The sequence below is a fragment of the Myotis yumanensis genome, unplaced genomic scaffold (assembly GCF_028538775.1).
Source record: "Myotis yumanensis isolate MYYU_CA2020_CCGP unplaced genomic scaffold, mMyoYum1.0.hap1 SCAF_18, whole genome shotgun sequence".
NCBI lineage: Eukaryota > Metazoa > Chordata > Mammalia > Chiroptera > Vespertilionidae > Myotis > Myotis yumanensis.
The window spans coordinates 4620858-4640705 of NW_027223769.1; the positions used below are offsets into that span (position 1 = coordinate 4620858).

A 19848-nucleotide genomic window follows, 5' to 3' on the forward strand; every position below is an offset into this window, starting at 1 on the left:
TTTCCTAACCTCATTGCTCTGACTGTGGTCACCTGACTAAGCTCTGGCCACTGAGACCCTGGTGCAACCACAGGGGTCCTATCCTTAAAGGCAGGCGCCCTCTTTCTGGCTCCCTCTGGTGGTGGCAATGCTCTTGGACCGCGGGGAGAGGCCACAGTCCCAGTATGGAGGAGCGTGAGATAGGAGGAGGTTGGGATCCTGCTGACTGGGCAGGGCTAAATCCCACACTCCTTGGCCAATCATAGGTCGCAGTGGCTCTCACACTTGAGAGGCCTCAGAATCCCCAGGCAGGTTGTTGTGTGTAGTACAGACAGCCAGGTCCCACACGGTGTGATGGGGTGAATGCAGACACTTGCATTCCCATTAAGTTCCCAGGGATGCTGCCAGTCCAGAACCACACTTGGAGAACCACTGGTCTGACTTAAGTCTGACCTTCACACGTCCTTAACTCCCTCTCCGGGACCTTTGCTGTGGCTAACACTCCTTGTGGAGCGCCATGTCTGCACAGTAACATCTGGACAGAGTGAGACCCCTGTGCCACGTCCCAGCGGAGCAGATGACTGCCGCTCCGCCACACCTGCCCTTCCGACTGCCTCCTTTTCCACGGAGGCGGGAAGCCTGAAAAGCTGCCTGTACGACTCCCTTGCCAGCTGGAATCAGTAAGGTCCTGCCAATAGGGGCTTCCAGTGGGAGTAGAGGGTGGGAAGCTGGACTGTCATTCTGCTCAGTGCAGCAGAGACACAAGTGGACTTTAGTAGGGCCACTGACCCTTCGTCCCTCTAGCCCCACAGTGGAGGCTCCTGCCTTTAACGACTACTGGTTGGGTTCCTGGCCCTCTGTGGCTCCTCCAGCTTCCCCAGTGCCTTGGTAACCAACCCCCTGTATTAAATCCTGTTTGAAACTAGAGGAGTTTCTTACTGATACCGTAGGAACTCCTCCAGCATGGACGTCGGCAGCTGGGGGAAGCAGGAGGGCTGGACAAGGGGCTCCCCAAAGCCATTCTTTAAAACTGCAGTCATGTGACTGAAGACACAGTAAGGGCAGAGTTGCCGTGGGCTCTTCCTCCACAACCTAAGGGGCAAATGTCATCGCTGAGTCTCGGTGGGCGTCTCCACCAAGTGGCACCTCCAGACGTCCAGTGTGGCTGCAACGCTCATTCTTCATCACCCTTATCTGTTTGGGGGATTATGGGTATTCCAGGCTCCTAAACGATAGCCTCCGACAGCTATCCTCTTTTCCTGTTTTCTGGAACAATTTGTACAAGGTAGGAATTACCTGATACTTCAAAGCTTGGCACAACTCATTTGTACAGGTATTCAAGCTCAAAGCATTTTTTAAAAAAGTGTGTGTCGGGGGTTATTTTGGTCTTTTTGGTTATTTCTCCTTATGCCAATTTTGGCATATTTTTTCCAGACACATTCACATACAGCAATTAAATATTTATCTAGACCATGCATGGACTCGGCTAGGCTGTCACAGAAACAGCACCCCAATTCTTGGGGGAAGTCGGGGCCAGTGGAGAGGGGTGCTCTGGAGATAGTCACGTGATAGTGGAGGAGAGTGGTAGTGTGGACCAAGCTGGAATCTCTCCGTCCTCACCACACACTTCCACCCACAAACCAGGCTGGGGTTGCTGGTGCCAGTGACACCGGAGGGCTATGGAGAGGGGCTCTCTCCTGTGCTCCCAGCTGCCCCCAGGAAGCTGCTCCTGCCCAACACCTCTCAGCATGCTGGGGAGGACACACAAAGCCCTGGAGTGCTCAGTGTCCAGAACGCTGCACTGTCACTCGATGACAGCTGGACTCCTTCTCCCCTTGTTGGGAGCTAGGCCCAGGCCCGAGTCAGCCTGGAGGGAAGAGCTTGACTGATGGAGTCTCTGGGAAGCTGGCAGCCTTGGTCCATCCACCTTAGCCAAGCCCCAAAGCCCATTTGTCCATTGAGCAATTTACTAGCATCAACACAACACGGATTAATTCCTACCCACTGAACACGCTCAAGACAACCTTTGAAACAAGTCGCCAGAAATTGCAGATTTGGTACACTGGTCATCACGGCACATGGACTTGTAAACTGACTCCTTCCAGGCTTGGAGAAAGGGGGTGGGCAGTGTCAATGTGCCCTGTGAGCAGGAGCTTTACTGGCTGTCCTTTGACCTGGAACTCCCCACTCGCCCACAGACATAGCCCTTGCCCTAAGCTGGGCTAGAATCCTGGGTAGGCCAGGCTCGCCCACTCCTGACCCTAGAGTCCCTCCGCCTGGACAGTGTGGGCAGGCAGCGGCCTCTACACGCTCCACAAACACACACACACACACACAAATCAAGAAAATGTTTTAATTGTAAAACTAACTTGAGGGAGGGAAGGTGGGGCTGCGCCAAGGGGACAGGAACCTGATTCTTCAAGCAGTGGTTCTGTCCCCGGTGCCCCCCGCAGGACAGGGACCATCTGTCCCAGCTGGGAGCAGGGGCTAGAGTGTTATAAAATGACAATATAAATAGACTTCTAGAAAAGAAGAGGCTGTCCAGGTGCAGTAGTCATTTTCTGCAGAGGCTGGGGGTGGGGGGAAGCCCTGACCTGTCTCCCCATCCAACCACAGAAAGGAGATGTAGGGCTAAGGGAGAAGGCCACTCTTCAGACATTCATGATCGACCCCCACCATGGCTCAGGGGGAGAGGGGGTTGTATGTGAGGCAAGGTCAGAGACACCCACTCGCAGTCTGGAGGACAGAGGAGCTGGACCTTCCACTGTGTGCACACCCATGTACACACACATGCACACACACACACACACGCACACGCACACACACACACACACACAAACACGCATCTTTCGTAGTGTTCTTTCCACCCCTAGCAGCCCCCACTGCAGAGTTCCAGTGATGGGAAGCTGCCTGTCCTTCCTGGGGACAGGGAAACACAGGGAGGGCCTGTCCTGTAGGGAGGATCTGGGAGCCTCACTTGCTCCCACAAATCCCATATTTTGAGTCACAAAATCAAAACTGGAGTTCAGTAGTAGGGTCCCACACACTGCCCCAGTAACAAAGGCAGTGCCACATGGAGTGTCTCCCAGGCCAGGAGGAGCAGGGGCCGGCCCCCTACTGGCCTTCGGCAAGGCAGGGGTAACCCAAGGGGCTCTTTGGTTCAGGGACAGGGCACCAAGCCTCATCTGGTGCGGTTGTGGCGCATGAGGGGCACGATGCTGGCGGGCGGGCCCGCTTTGGCCAAGAACGGGTGCTTCAGCAGCTCAGCTGCCGTGGCCCGCTGTGCTGGGTCACGCACCAGCAGGCGGTCCAGGAAGCCCTTCAGGGACGGTGACACCTGTGGGGGAGGCAAGGCAGGGTCTGAGTGCCAGCTCCACTGCTCACTCGCTGTGGGGGCCTCAGTCGCCTCTTCTCTGTCAATGGGCTGACATCTACTGTCCAGGTCGGGAGGAAAGAGGTGTCCTGTGTCTAGAGCTTGGCCCCACGGACTCATTTCCTCCCTATTTTCCAAGTTTGGTGAGGAGCTGGCAGCAGTGGGGCCCTGGAGGCACCCCTTCTCCCCAGAAAGCTCTACCTAGAAGCCCCCTCTCCGGGGCCTGACCATGCTGTGTGCCTTCAGTCAGGCCAGCGTGAGCACCTCTGTGGGATGAGGAGGGCAATGAGTCTAGCACCCAGTAAATGCCATCCCAGGAGATATCAATGCCCCAGTTCAGTCCACACCAACCACCAGTGCTCTGCTTGGGTGTGAGGCCGGGCTTGTGTATCTTCCTCACACTACCTGCCTGCCGGCAGGGCCCACCTTGTGCAGGTTCTTCAGTCGGGGTGGCAGGTTGTCCCGAATCATCTTCATGGCTTTGAGGGGTGGCTCATTGAAGTAGGGGGGCTCCCCGTCCACCATCTCAATCACCATCACCCCCAGCGACCAGATGTCCACCTGCAGCGGAGGAAGGGATGGCAGGGCTTGTGCTGGGTGGCCCAGCCCGGGGAGGGACAGCCCCCAGTTCTACCTTTGCCTCTCTGCAACCTGAGCCTCGGACCCAGAATCCCTGCTCTGACATGAGCCTGCCAACCCCATGCACTCTTCACCCAGGGAACCCCCTGGAGGGTTCTGCCCACCTAGCCTGTCCCCTTTCTTTTTGCTAAGCACAACCAGTTTCCTCTGGTGGACCCCCCACCCTTCCTCACACCTAGCCAGGGGCAGGCGGGGGGAAGGGGAGGCAAGGGCATGACCAGGTTGGTTGGGACCAGTAACTGGGTCAGGAATGGGCACATGACACAAGCTGAACCAATCAGAGTCGACCCTGAGACTATAAGCCAAATATCCTATGGTGTTCACAGGCAGGGAGACATGTCCCAGTTGTCAAGGTCATCTCTGCTGTCACAAGGGGAGCACCTGATTGAGAGAACACTGCAGAGAAAATCAGGGCCTGAAGGGAGGGAGCATGTGGACGGCTAGGCCTGAAGCCTGTCACAATTTTGGGGACCCTTAGCTTCCAGGTTTTGCTAAATCCATTTGAGCAGGGTTTGTCACTCACAGGCTGTCCTGACTGAGATGTCCCCTCAGAATCTCATACTAGTCTCCCCTCCCAGTGACCCCACTCCAGCCTGAGGCCCCCCAAGATGTGCTTCCCAGGATGCCTGTCCCAGGGCCAGGCAGTGGGTCAGGTCTTGCTGACCGACTGTGGAGGAATCCTCAGGGCCTTGGGCACCAGCTCACAGGCCTCAGGGCCAGGCAGGTGATGGCAGTGACGCAGGTCAGTATACCTAATAGGAATGGGTGGGGGCTACGACCAAGGAGAAGGGGCTGCCTTTCTACAGCAGAGCAGCCTATCTGTGCTGCTGATTGTTGCCATGTGGGAATTTGGCCTCCATGTGACCAAACATCTTGGTTTTCTGATGGAGAATGGAAATTTGGACTTCTATGAGAGACTTATCTTTTTTAAATGCTTGCAAAAGCATCTTCAAGCCAACCAGCCAGGAGCCAGCCACTTTGTGACCTCTGCACCAGCTGTCAGTCAAAGCCGTGACCACTTCTGCTCAGCATTCTGTTCTCACTGCCAAGCACTCGGCCTGGCTCAAAACTAGTACCCAATCAAGAATGAATGAATGAATGAATGTCTACCTCTTCTTCCAAAATCATCCCTAGAGACCCATTCCCCAGACTGAGACCCACTTCACCCCATCACTCTGGCTGTTCCGAACCCCGCCACTCATGCTGTTCACAGCACGAACTGGTGCTGACAGCTGTACATCAGCTCCCTCTGGCTTACCTCTGGCCCGTAGGGAAGGCGGGAGATGAGCTCTGGGGCCATCCAGTAGGGAGTGCCAACCAATGACTTCCTCCGTGGCACCTCCTTGCTCACCTGGGCGCAGAACCCGAAGTCTGACAGCTTTACCTGGGGCAGGGGGCAGGCAGCGAGGTCAGAGGTGCTGGCATGGGGAGGGTGAGAGAGGCAGCCCCCTATTAATTCCTTGGCCTCCGACATGCTGGGTCTCCACCTCTGGTAGGGAGCCCTTAGGTGTGTCACTGCCTCCACATCACACCATCTGCCTGCCAGACAGGGTCTGCCCTGGGGCTGTGAGGGGAAGTGGCCTGAGTCCTACGGGTACCCAGGCTGATGCTGGGGCCGAGACCAGAGCTGGGTCCCAAAGCTCACGCCTGGGCCTCTGCTTCCCTGGAGCGTGAGGACACTGGGCCTGCCTCTGCGACAACCAGGCCCGCAGAACCAAGGATGCACACCTCTTTTGAGTCGCAGGCCTCCAGACTCTTGAGGATGTCTGTGTTTCGCAACCCCGGAAAGCCTGCCCAGTGTGTGTGCAAGTTTAGGTGGCTACACATGTCCCTAAAACACTTCTGTAGACATCTTCAGGGGTTCACAGGCCCTAGACCAGTGGTCGGCAAACTCATTAGTCAACAGAGCCAAATATCAACAGTACAACAATTGAAATTTCTTTTGAGAGCCAAATTTTTTAAACTTAAACTATATAGGTAGGTACGTTGTTATTAACTTTTTTTTTTTTAAAATATATATTTTATTGATTTTTTATGGAGAGGAAGGGAGAGGGATAGAGAGTTAGAAACATTGATGAGAGAGAAACATCAATCAGCTGCCTCCTGCACACCCCTTACTGGGGATGTGCCCACAACCAAGGTACATGCTCTTGACCGGAATCAAACCTGGGACCCTTCAGTCTACAGGCCGACGCTCTATCCACTGAGCCAAACCAGTTAGAGCTATATAGGATTTTTTAATGGCCATTTATTCTCCTATTTTAAAGTCTATGAAATACCTGTAAACCCTCAAACTTAATTTAGTCACTTTGGAATTCATAAGCAAATCATTTTGTGGTAATGTTAACTAGTTGAACTCATCAGGAAAAGCGTTGAAAGAAATTTGAGGTGTGTTTTCATACAAGGACAGGGTTCATTCAGTATTTATCTTTTCTTGCTAATCAATGAAATGTTTTTAGAGTTATTCATTTGGATAATGACACACTCTCCTTTTAGGATTTTTTCCTACAGATAATAAGAGTGAAAAAAATAGATGCTCATTGCAACATTGTTTATATAGGGTGTCCCAAAATTCACGCAAGATCACCCCTAACCATTTGCAATCTTGCGTGAATTTTGGGACACCCTATATTAACAAAAGACTAGAAATAACTTCAATACATATAAAGGGGGAGGTAAGTTAAATTAAGATCCATTCATACAAAAGATATGACATAGATGTTAAGAAGATGATGTACTAACTAGAGGCCTGGTGCACGAAATTTTTGCACACAGGAGCGGGGGTCCCTCAGCCCGGCCTGTACCCTCTTGTGCCGGGAGCCGGTCCATCCTTGCTGCTTGACAGTCACTGCAGAGAAGAAACGTCTGCACAGCATATGTTTCAAGGGACCTGGCGTATATAGCATACTGTTCTTAATATGTTTGCTCCCCTTAGCGCTATGTGTTTTTCCGTTGTTATTAACTTAATTAGGGTACTCCTAAGGCTTAGGAAGAGCCACACTCAAGGGGCCAAAGAGCCACATGTGGCTTTCGAGCCGAAGTTTGCCGACCATGGCCCTAGATTGAAGCTGCCCCCCTGAGCCCTCCCAGTGAAAAGAGCTCCACACTGCCACCTCTGTTGTCTGGATTAACTTTCCTGGGAGAGGGAGGTCGAATCTCCAAGAATTGGATGATAGTCAAGGGGCCCTCCCACTGAGAGTCCACTCTCGGACTGTACATGCAGGTTCTGGGCACTCTGTGGCTCATCCATAGACCAGATTCAGAACTTCATTCAGTCCAGAAGACGGGAGGCAGGCTGGGGTCCACGGCCACTCAGGTGCTTGGTCTCAGGGGTGGGAGAAGCACATGGCCAAACTGTGGTGGCCACCCAAATGTGTTCTCCCTTTTCTGAGCCTAGGGCAAGAGTACAGGTGCCAGTGTCCTGTGCTGATGGCAGAGCCCCACCAACAACCTGACTCTGGACTGCTGCCCAAGGAACAAGCTGACTGCTCCTCAAGATGCTGCACTGGGGCCAGAGCCTGCCCTGATGGCAGAGGGGAGCTGGGGAGGGGCAGCGGAAGGCCAAGCCACCCGAATCCTCACCCTGCCGTCGTGGGTCAGCAGGATGGAGTCACTCTTGATGTCCCGGTGGATAACGCCCTGGGCGTGGAGCACAGACAAGGCCTGCAGCACGGCGAGGCACACTGAGGCAATCTGCTCCTCGTTCATCCTGTGTGGGAGGAGTAAGCAACTGGGGCAAACAGGGTCCAAAGGGGATCCAGTCCAACCCTGGGTGTCTGAGGGGGATATAGCCCTGTTGGCTCCGCCACCCCAAGGGGTCTGGAGGGGACTTCATCCTGTCACAGAAGAGGTCTGGGGGGAATCTAGCGCCACCTTAGGGAGCCTGGGGAGACAGTGGGCTGGGTGTCAGCCAGGGCTGTGCTGCCTGGCAGTACCTGGTGTGGGTGACGATGTCAGTGAGGGCACCTCCCTCCAGGAACTCCATCACCACCCAGAGCTCATCGCCCACCAGGTAGCTGTTGTACATCTCCACCACGTTCTCGTGCTGATAGTCGCGCATGATCACCACCTGGCGAGGGAGGCTGGGTCAGCGTGGTAGGGGGAGGGCCGCCAGCCATCAGCCGCCCTCCTACCTCACTCTCGGGCCAGGGTTTGGGTTCTGCCGCACTGCAGGCCCAGTTCCACCTGTCACTCTTGCTCATCGGGATCGCCCTGGACTGCCTTCCCCAAAATTAACAGACCACAAAGGCAGCTTAGGCCTGAAGCCTCCATTCTGAGGGCGCTCTCTTCCCCATGCACACACATTTCTGATCCCAATCTGTAACCAGTCCTGAGCTGGTCTCTGAGTGGCCCTGAAGACCAGGCTGGTGTTGGGAGAGGAAGTGGGAAGAGAGCGTCTGAGCACAGGGCTGAGATCAGGACAAGTAGGTATGAGCCGAGGTTAGAATGGAAGGTGGGATGGGGATGGGGGAGGTGGGAACACACTGCTTTCAGGGCCACATTCAACTGAAGCTCATAGTAAAGGGGGGGGGGGGGTGGAGGGTGGGGCGAGGGCCGGGCTGTGGGGCACAGTGCTGATTGACCCTGCATCAGAGTCCAGAGGCTGCTCCCACAGAGCCCTCTGCAAGGAGCAGTGTCTGCTTTTGTAACAAGCTTGCTGGCAGAGGGGCCACCTCCTTCGGGCCTCAACACCAGCAGGTGGAGGAGCACTGGGAGGAAGGTGAGGGCAGGACAGGGAGGCCAGGAGGCCCACCTCATTGAAGAGCAGCTCACGCCTCTGCTGCTTGCGCAGGTCCATCTTCTTGACAGCCACCAGACGACCTGAGCTGCGCACAGTGGCGATGCACACAACGCCTGTGGAGCCCTCGCCAATCTTGATGAAGTTGTCCAGGTAGGAGCGGGGGTCACCAGGGTCCACCACCAACTGCAGAGCAGCCCGGAACTGCTCATGGGACACACGCTGGGGTTCCCGCTGTGGAGAGCGGGGGCCGGGAGGCCCAGAGGCGGGGGTGCCAGCAGGGGCACCGAGGGTTCGGGCTGGAGGGGCCAGCTGGGGCTCGGAGGCATGGGGGCCCAGCACTCCAGGGCTGGGAGGGCCCCGAGCTCGGGTGGGAGGCCGGGAGGAAGAGGACTGGGGGACAGCCAGGGCCCCCACTGATGGCCCATTGGGGGCCATGTTGTGAGGCTCCCCCTGAAACAGAAAGGAGAGGAGGCTGTCAGTGGAGGGAACAGGGGCCAGCTCTGCTCTCCTGAGCAGGACAGGGGCCCGGCTGTGGCACAGACACATGGTGGTCAGGATGGAGATGCACAGTGGGCTGGGCACAGGGTGGAGTAGGTGGGTGGGGATAGGAAAAGCTTTGGGGAAGGAGACATACGGGGTCTTGGGGTGGGGGATCAGTTACCTGGGTGCCCCGGGATGGATGATCCGTGTCGGCCCGCGGGTATGTGTTAAAGGGCCGGCCAGCAGCCACTTTCGTCCCACTGGCCACACCAGCAGGTTGGGGGGTGCTGACGTCAGGCCCAGAGAGGGGTCGCTTGTCCCGGGAGGATTCCTGGGGCCCCCCTGAGCCCTCCCTGGAAGACTTTGGCTTCTTCTCCGGCCCCACCCGCCGCTTGTCACCACTGCTGCCACTCCCCTCACGGTGACCAGCAACCCGGCTTTGGCTGCCCGCCTTCTCTGGGCCCCCTCTGGCTATGGCAGCCTGCTCCGAGGGCATCCCATTTTCTTGGCGGGCACGAGTGGGTGGCGGCGGCGGGCTGTCTCTCCTCAGGGAATTGGAGCGTGTCACTGACATGTTCTCAAACTCGTCCAGTAGCAGCGTGAGGGCCCCATCCTTGGCACCTTTGCTGCCCCGCACGATGGTCTGGGGTCCAGGATCCAGGGCAGTGGTGGGAGAAGGGCCGGGCAAGTAGGAGGGGGACAAAGGATATGTAACCAACACACAAGGACAGGACAGTACAACACACACAGAGACAAGACAGAGACAAATGAAGAAATGCTATGGGTGATGATGGGGCTGGGCAGATGGGGGCAGCACCAGGGAGGCCCCGCAGCACCCTTCCCCCACCCCACACAGAGAAGTCAGTTGCAGGGGGAGGGCTGAAGGAGTAACCTCCCCTCAGTCAGGCTGCCTCCGCCCCACCCCCAGCCGGAAGCTAGCTGAAGCACCCTCCTGCCTCCTGCTCTCCTGGCTTGGGGGGGGGGGGTGGGGGGTGGAGGGGGGGGACCCGGGGTTTCTGCCCTGTGGGTGAAGGGGGAGGGCAGAGGCCACACCACTCCATAATCAGCCTTGGAGAGCTGCAAATTACAGGATGCTGGGGCCAGGGCACAGCTTGGTGCTTCCTCCCCTGCAGCCTGCCAGTGTTGTTAACCCCAAAAACACATTCTCTGTTCCTCTGGAAGCCAAGGGTTGGGTATAGGGAGAGTCAAAAAGGATTGGGCCCAACATAGAGGGCAAAAGTACCCCAGGAGCGGGGATGGCAATGAGAATGCCAATGGGGGCTGGGTGGAGCGTGTGTCCCAAATCCACCCAGTGCTCACCCTCTCCATGGGCACCACCCTCATTCAGGTCCTGACTCCCTCTTTGAGAAAGAGTCTCCAGGGTTCCCTGTCCCCCACTTAGCTCCAGGCACATGGGCCTCACTGCTCCTCAAGTACAAAGGCAGCTCCTACCTCAGGGCCTTCATTCTGCCTGGAACATCTTCCCCCAAGTATGCCATGGCTCCCTCCCTCCTCTCCTCAGGTCTTTGCTGGAAACTCAGCTTCTCAGAGGGAGGCTTTTGCTGAGCAGCCATCTAAAATGCCAGCCCCTAACACTCCCTGACCCTCTTCCCTGCCTTTTCTTTAGAGCACTTAAAACCAGTGGAGCCCTAGCTGGGTTGGCTCAGGAGACAGAGCATCGGCCTGCGAACTGAAGGGTCCGGGTTCAATTCCGGTTAAGGGCGCATGCCCAGGTTGCGAGCTCGATCCCCAGTAGGGGGCGTGTAGGAGACAGCTGATCAATGATTCTCTCTCACCACTGATGTTTCTATCTCTCCCTCTCCCTTCCTCTCTGAAATCAATACAATATATTTATTAAAAAAATAAAGTACATAAAACCAGTGGATATAAACACACCTACAGCTCCCCAGGTGCAATGTGTGTGCGAGCAGCGATTGGGTCTTCCTGTTTCTGCTCTTGATAAATGTGAACACCTAGAGCAGTGTGGGTCTGCAGAAGGCACTCAATAAACATTTGCTGAACCGTGAGGGAGTGAGGGGAGCTGAGTGGAGGCTGTGGAAAGCAGAGAATATGGCCCCCACTTCTGTGCTGTCAACCACGGACACACAGGGACATAGGCCCAGGGCTGCCAGATAGCCCGAAGTCAGATTGCCTCTACTGTGCAGAAAACACTGATCCCACAAAACCCACCTATGGGGCCTGCCCCTGCCTCTGCTGGGCCTTGGCTGCCAGCCCGGAAGCCTGGCAGACAGCTGGTCAGGCTTCAGGGTCAGAAGTGCCTGGGGGAGGGAGGAAGGGCCTGGGAGGACTGGGCAGCAAACACACAGGGGCCCCAGGACAGTGCTAGCCTGTGTGGCACCTTTGTGTGAATTAAGACAAGGTGCCTCTTCTTCCTGGTGGCCCAGGTGGGGCCTGTACCTCAGAGGAGCCAGTGCCCTGCCTCTGGAGGCAGCTACCACTCAGCCTCAGCTGATCAGTCAGGAGAAGCCAGAAACAGAAGTTTGGACATGAAATCTCTCACTTTATAAGAGGTGACAAACAATTCAAAATATTCAGAAGCATCCTGCGTGGGACACAGGAACACTTCAGTGGGCCCCCAGACTGAGACCCTGGTGGGAGAGTGTCCACACTTGTGTCTACACCCACCTCACTGACCTGGGGCCTCCTCCTGCCAGGCTGGGTTGGGCAACTGGAGAGGATGAGTCATCTGCAAGCCTGGTCCCGGGCGCTGAGCCTGCTACACCCACCTCCACTCCTGGAACAGCCCTGATTCGTTCCCCTGGCCCGAGGCCCTTCCTGTTCCCACTGCCCTTGGGATAAAGTCCATGCCACCAGGCCGGCCTCACTGCAGGCCATGCCAGAGCACCTGAACCATGGAGGCAGGAAAGGGATTAAGAGCATGAGCCTTTTGCCCTGACTGGTTTGGCTCAGTGGATAGAGCGTCGGCCTGCGGACTGAAGGGTCCCAGGTTCAATTCCAGTCAAGGGCATGTACCTTGGTGCGGTTGCGGGGACATCCCCAGTGGGGGGTGTGCAGGAGGCGGCTGATCAATGCTTCTCTCTCATCGATGTTTCTAACTCTCTATCCCTCTCCCTTCCTCTCTGTAAAAAAATCAATAAAAATATATATTTTCAAAAAAGAGCAAGATGAACCAATCCCAGCTCTGCTCGTTTGCTGGCAATGCCAAACCCCAATCCCCAAGGTTCACACAGGCCTCTTCCTCCACTAGAAGCCCTGCTGCTCACCATCTGCCCAGGACTCCTTCTCCTCCTCAGTCCCCAGGGCTTAGCTCAGGTGTCCCCTCTGAGAAGTGGGTCTGAACCCCAGGCCTGGATCAGGCCTCTTCTCTGGGCTTCCCCAGCCCAGCCCTGACCACTTAAGGGGGCTCACCATCTGGGAATAGGTCTGCCCTCCCCCCTCACCCCCCACTGCCATGGGAGCTCTGTAAAGACCCAAGGACAAGTTATGGATGGCACTGGGGTCAGGAACACAGAGCTCTAGATGTGAGGCTCTGGGAGAGCACAGCTTAGGAGCTGGTATGAAGGGACTGTTGGAGGGATCAAGGTAAGTGTGGGGTTCTCAGGGCTGGAGGCTAGGTAAGGCGTCAGTGGGTAAAGGGGTGGGTGAAAGGGCAGCATTGGGGGTGAGGATGAGTGTGGAGGGTTGGGGCGTGTATCTGGAAGTCATAAAGGATGGGGGTCAGCGAGGAGATGTTGGCCACAGGGTCAAGTGTGGGGTTAAGGATTGGGGTCCCTCTGTGGGGTTGGCGAGGGTCAGGCAAGGTGGGGGTGCCAGTATACCTTGGGGGCCTCATGCCGGATGGAAGTGATGCAGGCAGGGTCGATGAGGGGCTTGGGCCGACGAGCTGACTCCTCGATCAGGCTCTGCCATTGGCGGGGCAGCCCCGTGAACTTCTGCTCATGCTGGTCGAAGCCAGTGTGCACGCGGTGCTCGAAGTTGGATGGTGCCGAGATCTCTACCCGCTTCTTCTTCTTCCCAAACATGGCGCCAAGGCTCTTAGTACCAGGAGGGCGCAGACGTGGGCTCCTGCGGCAGGCCTGGAGGAGGGAGCCACTCACCAGAACCTGCCCACTTCTCCCTGCTTCTCTGGTCCTGCCATCTCACTCAGGGGAGAAGCCAAGTCGTCCCTATGATCCACCCCACATGGCCTGCCCCATCACCTCTCGACTTGTATCTCCCCTTGCTCACACTGGCTTTTTAACCTCAGGGCCTTCACACTGGCTGTCCCCTTCATGAGGGATACTCTTCCCCAGTATCCATACATGGCTCCCTCCCTCCCCTCCTTCAGGTCTCAGAGTCCTTGGTGAATCCTTTCCTGACTACCCCAAGAGAAAGAGGCCCACGCTCCACTTCATAGCACGTTTAACTTCTAGAAATTCTGCTGTTGATTCCTGTGTTTACTAGTTTAGCGTCTACAGCCCCATCACTAGAGTATCAGTGCTGTAGGCCAGGTCTCCTCTGCCCAGGCTCCCCATGTCCCACCCCCATGCGTGGCACAGTGTCTGGCACACAGTGTGCTCATGACCCGTTCCTAACGGCCTGGTCACAACCATCATGCTTTCCCAGCCTAGACTCTGGGCCAGGAACACTACACCCCTCTGGTTACTTGTTTAACAAATGGTCACTGAGCCTCGCCACGCCTAGGCAGCCTGGCTGCTCCACTCCCGCTCCACGGAGGAGGAGACCGCAGCCCAGAGGAGGGAAGCGCCTCACCAAGATCACACATTTGGGAAGACCCACATCATAACAGATACTCACAGACAACACAGTCCCTGTTTTTAGGGTGTGGGGTCTCCAGTCAGGTATTCAGAATAGTACCAGGCACAGTGTAAATGAAAGTTGATTTAAAAAACCTGGCTGGTTTGGCTCATTAGATAGAGCGTCAGCCTGTAGACTGCAGGGTCCTGGGTTCGATTCCAGTCAAAAGCACATGCCCAGGTTGTGGGCTCCATCTCCAGTAGGGGACATGTAGGAGGCAGCCGATCAATGATTCTCTCTCATCACTGATGTTTCTCTCTCTCTCACCCCTCTCCCTTCCTCTCTGAAATCAATAAAATATAAAGTGTGTGTGTGTGTGTGTGTGTGTGTGTGTGTATATATATATTTTAAAACAAACAAACAAAGGAGACAGCCCTAGCCAGTTGGCTCAGTGGACAGAGGGTAGGCCTCGGGACTGAAGGGTCCCTGGTTTGATTCCAGTCAAGGGTGCATACCTCAGTTGTGGGCTCGATCTCCAGCCCTGGTTGGGGCGTATGCAGGAGGCAACCAATCAATGTGTCTCCCTGTCTCTCTCAGATGGTAGTTCTCCCTTTCTGTCTCTCCTCCTCCCTTCCACTCTCTCTAAAAATCAATGGGAAAATATCCTTGGGTGAGGATTAACAAACAAACAAAAAATCCAAAGGGGCCAAAGGGGAGACACCTGATGGTGGAGTCCCACAGGGAGACCAGAGAAATAATGGGAAGGAGCAAGACGCCCAGAGAGTAAATCTCTCTCTGCCACTTGCTCTGTGTGACCTTGGGTAAGTGACTTCACTTCTCTGTGCTTAGACCAACCTCCTTAGGACTGCTGTGAGAATTAAATGAGTTAATACAAACAGAGCTGGGCACAGAAGGAGGGCCTGTCCTCATTTACGATGTTGATGGTTAGGATTACTTCTAGCAGTGCCTGAGGGAGGGGGACTCAGGTCTGGCTCCCCTGCCCCACACACAGCCCCGGAGCCCACAGACCTGGTGTGACACTGGCTGTGCTAGAAGTGCCCTTGGGCAGGTGCCATCTCCTCTTGGGGCTTCGGGTTACTCATCTGTAAAATGGGAACAAAACGTCTTTTACTCATCCATTCATTTATTCACCCACTCATTCAGTAATAACTCATTCCTTTGTGCCCAGCCTGTGCTGGTTGGTATTAGAGACACAGCGGTGATAGAGACAGCTTCTGACAGCCCAGAGTGGCAGGGATTGGGTCAGGGAGCACCAGACCCAGATGGAGGAATGGCAGGGTGGAAATAAGGGAGGATTCCCAGAGGAGGTGCTTGTGAGCTTATATCTAAGGATGAGAGGAAACACCCAGGTGGGGATTTTGTCTGGTTCATGGCTAGCTTCCCAGTGCCTGGCACAGGGTCAGTCACAAGCTCAGTGAGTCTTATGACCTATGAGGACGCTCAGAAGCATGTCTGGGATGTGGCCTCTTCAGCCCCTGGCTCTCCTCCCATGAGAGAGCTGCTCCTTTCCTGTGGGAGCAGCTCTGTAAGGTGAGGCCAAATAGGCTGCCACCCCTTGCTCAGAGGAAGGACCATCAATGGGCAGCCTCCAGGAGAACCGGTTTGGCAGTGGAGGGAGGTGGGCAGGAACCCAGCAGCTAACCTGTCTCAACTGGTCTGGGCCTCTTGGCCAGCAGGTGGCCAGAATCAGATCTGGGCCGAGCTCCCCCAGCCAGGGCACTGTCCTCCATGCTCCAGGGACCCTAGCTGTCTAGATATGGGGTGGGACAGCCCTGGTCAGGGAGGGGGCCTCTTTGCTTCTGCCTCTGCCTCTGCCTCAGACCCTTCTATAGCCCCAACCAAACCAGGAGCCCCTTCAGTGTCTACTCCCATTCTGGACACTGTCCAGCCCTCCCTCCCAGACTCCCATTGGTGACCCTGACCCACACTACACCCTACACCCGACCCTCTCCCATCTTCCCTGCTCTGTCACCCCAGATCTTTGCCCTATATCCTATCACCTCTGCACTGTCTTCCCAGCTGTAACCCCTTTTGGCCCCAGACCTAGCCTCATTTTTCCCCTTGGCCTTTCTCACTCTTTGCTCTGCCCATCCTCCATCTCCCAGCCTAGGCCTCACAGGAGAGGGTTAGCCACATGACCCCTTACTAACCAAGAAGAGGGAGCTCAGGATCCAGATGGGTGGGCAGGCAGCAGCCTGGCACATGGGGCAGCCAACCCAGAACACCCACCTATAAACCGCCAAGCCACCTCTGCACAGTGCCAGCAGTGACCCCACAGGGGAAGGGGGTAGAGGGGCACACCTCCGGATATTTGCCTGGGGCCACCCCTTCCCTCTGGCACCACATGGAGGGCAGGACAAACAGAGGAACTGGCCATGTTTATAATGATCAGGCGGCGGGAGCCCCACCCTGGGGCAGCTCCAAGCACAGCTGGCTCCTTTACCACGCCCCCCTTCCCACTAAGTCCCCAAGCTCCTGACCTTATGGGGGCCTCAGAAGAAAAAGGAGAGGAGCTGCTACTTAAAGGTAGGGGCCTGCACCAGGAATGGGGGATGCTGGGATTCCCAGACAAGCTTGGAACTTAGGAGTCAGTCAGCCCAGGGCCCAAACCTGGGCTCTATTGTTACATACTGTGCCACTTCATTTTCTGTGCCCGTGAAATAGCATGAGCCAACCCACCTTGGGAGCTCACTGTGTGGCCCTGCACTGGCAGCTCAGCCACTCTGTGCCTCAGCTTCCTCCTGTAAAAGTGGGCGATGACAGCTCCTGGAGTTCTGTAAGGAGTCACAGAGAGCACAGGCACTGATGGCCAGGCCCCTAGGAACTGCACATAGGAAGGAAGTGTGCCCTTTAGAGAGGTCACCCACACTTACTGCGCACCTGCTGGGTTCTAGCCCCTCTTCTAAGCACTCAACCCAGAGTCCCTCATTTATTTTTTTAAAATATGTTTTATTGATTTTTTACTGAGAGGAAGGAATAGGGATAGAGAGTTAGAAACATCGATGAGAGAGAAACATCGATCAGCTGCCTCCTGCACACCCCCTACTGGGGATGTGCCCGCAACCAAGGTACATGCCCTTGACCGGAATCGAACCTGGGACCCTTCAGTCCGCAGGCCGATGTTCTATCCACTGAGCCAAACTGGTTAGGGCCAGAGTCCCTCATTTAATCTGCACACCTGACCCAGGCTACAGACCTGACCCCGGTTACAGGTGAAAAAACAAAAGACAATAAAACACAAGGCATAGAGAGGATGAGGACATACCCCCTCGCCAGGTTACACAGTTTAGTAGCAGCGTGGACATGAGATTTCAGGCCTGTCCAACCCAGTTCTCGAAATTAGCAGCAGCTGCCTCTTGGGAGATTTTTATGTGCTGGGCCCTGCTTGATGTTCTCTGTGCCTAATCCCACTCCATCCTCATAGTAACCTCTGAGAGAGGCACTCTTATCATCCCCAATTCACAGATGGGGACCCGAGGTTCAGAGATGAGCCCCTTGTCCAGGGCACCCAGGCTTTGAACCTAGAGAGTTGGACACCAAAGTCCAAGCTCTTAGCTGCCTATTCTGCCCCTGAGGATTGCAGCCATGCTATTTTGTAAATTAATTTTTACATGTTTTTATTGATTTTTAGAGAGAGAGGAAGGAAGAGGGATAGATAGAAACATTGATGAGAGAGAAATATTGTCCAGCTGCCTCCTGTACACCCCCTGTTGAGGATTGAACCTGCAACCTGGGCATGTGCCCTGACCGGGAATCGAATCAGTGAACTCTTGGTTCATGGGTCAATGTTCATACCAGCCAGGCTGCAGCCATGCTATTATCATCATCATCATCATCATCATCTTGGGGTAGGTCCTGGCCTCCTCCCCTCTCCCCACCAAGATCTTGTCCTTCTTCTCCTGCCCTGAACCTTTCTCAGGGGGAGGGTCCCTACTTCCTATCTGACCTGTCTGGCCCTGGCCCCCAGGGATAGCAAGAGGCAGCACAAGTGGGGCAGCTGCCTCCCCTCCCCCGTGATTCCTTATCCCCTTTCCCACAGGCCTTTGATGTGACAGGCTGCAGCGGAAAAGGTGTCTGAAAGCCAGTCCCTACCACCACATATGGCTCGCTGAGGCTCAGCCCCAGTATTTATACTCCCATCAACACCAGAAGACCTCACAACCCTGCACAGATGCTGATGCTGAGCTCACAATCTCAGTGAAGTGGTTATTCTCATGCCCATTTTGAAGATGTGGAAACTGAGTGAGGCTCACAAAGTGAAATCCTGCACTAAGGGCATCCAGCAGAACTGAGGTTGGGAGACAATCCTATTCACTCCAGAGTCAACATCCTTAAATCCTACTTTGGCCCACAAAGACTCCTCCCTGTAACCCACAAGGCCCATCACTTCTCCCCTTTGTCCTTCTTCACACCCCCTTGCTCACTCTACCCCAGCTACATGGGCTTCCTCACTATTCTTCAAACCCTAGAAATGCTCCCACCTCAGGGCCTTTGCACTGGTGGTTGCTACCTGCTGGAACTTACTTCTCACTGATTTGCACATGGCTCTCTCTCTCCTTCCCTCCACCCACATCTCTGCTCAAATGTCCCTGTTCCTGTCCTATCACTCTCTATGCCCCCTTTCTCTGCTTTGTTTTTCCTCATTGCATTTCCATACATTGTGTGTGTGTGTGTGTGTGTGTGTGTGTGTGTAATTCTTCAGTGTCTGTCTCACCTACTAGACTGTCTGATCCATGAGAGCAGGGCCTGTCATCCAATTGCTCCCCACTGTACCCCAATGACTGCAACATGGTTGGGCCCACAGATTCATCTGTACCCACTACATTACTTTCCTGTTCTCGTGTCTCAGCCTCTGCACAGGCAGACTATGAAACTGGCAGAGAAAGCCCTGGAGCCCAGAGGCAGAGCGTGAACCAGTGCACTCAGACAGAATGAAGAGGACAGCATGAAGCCCGCAGCCACCAGCCAGGACACAGACCCCTCTGAAGTCCAGTGTTTGATCCCAAGAATGCAGACACATTTTTGCATCCTACTCTAAAATGTTTGTTTCAATTTTAAAAAATCTTTTCAATTACATCATTTCTCATGTGGAACAGGCAGTTTTCAAGCTGTCCTACCAAAAGTTTCAGTTTTCCAGTCACACTGGCTTATTCTACCCTCTGACCTTTCATGAGAGGAAACAGGCAGAAGAGCAAGAGCCACTGTGTGACAAAGCTGTCTGGGTGTATGTGCGCATGTGTAAAACCCTTACCTCCTGCTCCCTCCCTGCTGCAGGCTCTGTATAAAGCTGCTCCCCTGGTAGTGAAGGGAGCTGACCCAGCTGGAACCCAGGGGTCCAGGGGCAGAGAGGGGATGTAACTGGGATCACAACATCTTCACCAAACTGAAACCCAAACCAGGAAGGGGACTATGAAGTGCTCACTGTCCCCAGCTGCACTCAGGGCTTCCACCACTGGCTCCTGCTCACCCTTCTGCCGTGATCTTTACCTTCCAGCTCCAGGAAACCTCTCCCTACCTCAGTTTACTGCCTACCTCTCTGGGCTGTGTTCTGACAATGGAGGGAAAAGCCAGTTTTCTAGCTGACAGCAAGCTCCTCACTGTCCCTCTTAACATCCCATGCCATTCCCACCTCCCCACCCTTCCTCAGCTCTTGCTGTCCCCCATCCAAATCACTCAAGCTTCTCCCCATGGGCCTAGTTCCTCCAAGAAATCCTCACATACCTGTGACTGACACATGCCCCCCTCCTTGTCAAACACCTACTCTACCCACAATGACCCCATGACACTCACGAACCCACTATCCAAACATCACTGTCTACTGAGAGCTGATATCTACCAGGCAAGGCAGGGCCGACAGCAGTGGCCTGAACAGCCAGAAACATCCCTGCCCCGACAG

The 19848-nt window shown here is 55.1% G+C and overlaps 1 protein-coding gene across 5 annotated transcripts in view; it reads right to left on the reverse strand.

Annotated features, from left to right (window-relative positions):
* Positions 1-2318: 2318 nt before the first annotated feature.
* The window catches only part of PAK4 (p21 (RAC1) activated kinase 4), a 53552-nt gene continuing 36022 nt past the window's right edge, over positions 2319-19848 (reverse strand). For 2 of the 5 annotated variants that reach the window (XM_070397919.1, XM_070397921.1), the window contains exons 2-10: positions 14961-15034; positions 13013-13270; positions 9394-9855; positions 8745-9182; positions 7927-8060; positions 7574-7700; positions 5250-5375; positions 3779-3913; positions 2319-3316 (exon numbers count right to left, since the gene is read on the reverse strand). In XM_070397919.1, the coding sequence (XP_070254020.1) occupies positions 3161-3316; positions 3779-3913; positions 5250-5375; positions 7574-7700; positions 7927-8060; positions 8745-9182; positions 9394-9855; positions 13013-13216 (1782 nt within the window). In that variant the 5' untranslated portion in view covers positions 13217-13270; positions 14961-15034 and the 3' untranslated portion in view covers positions 2319-3160. Of the gene's footprint in view, positions 3317-3778; positions 3914-5249; positions 5376-6887; positions 7385-7573; positions 7701-7926; positions 8061-8744; positions 9183-9393; positions 9856-13012; positions 13271-14960; positions 15035-16631; positions 16727-19848 lie in introns of those variants that run through there. The other 3 variants (XM_070397920.1, XM_070397922.1, XM_070397923.1) reach the window with 3 other exon arrangements.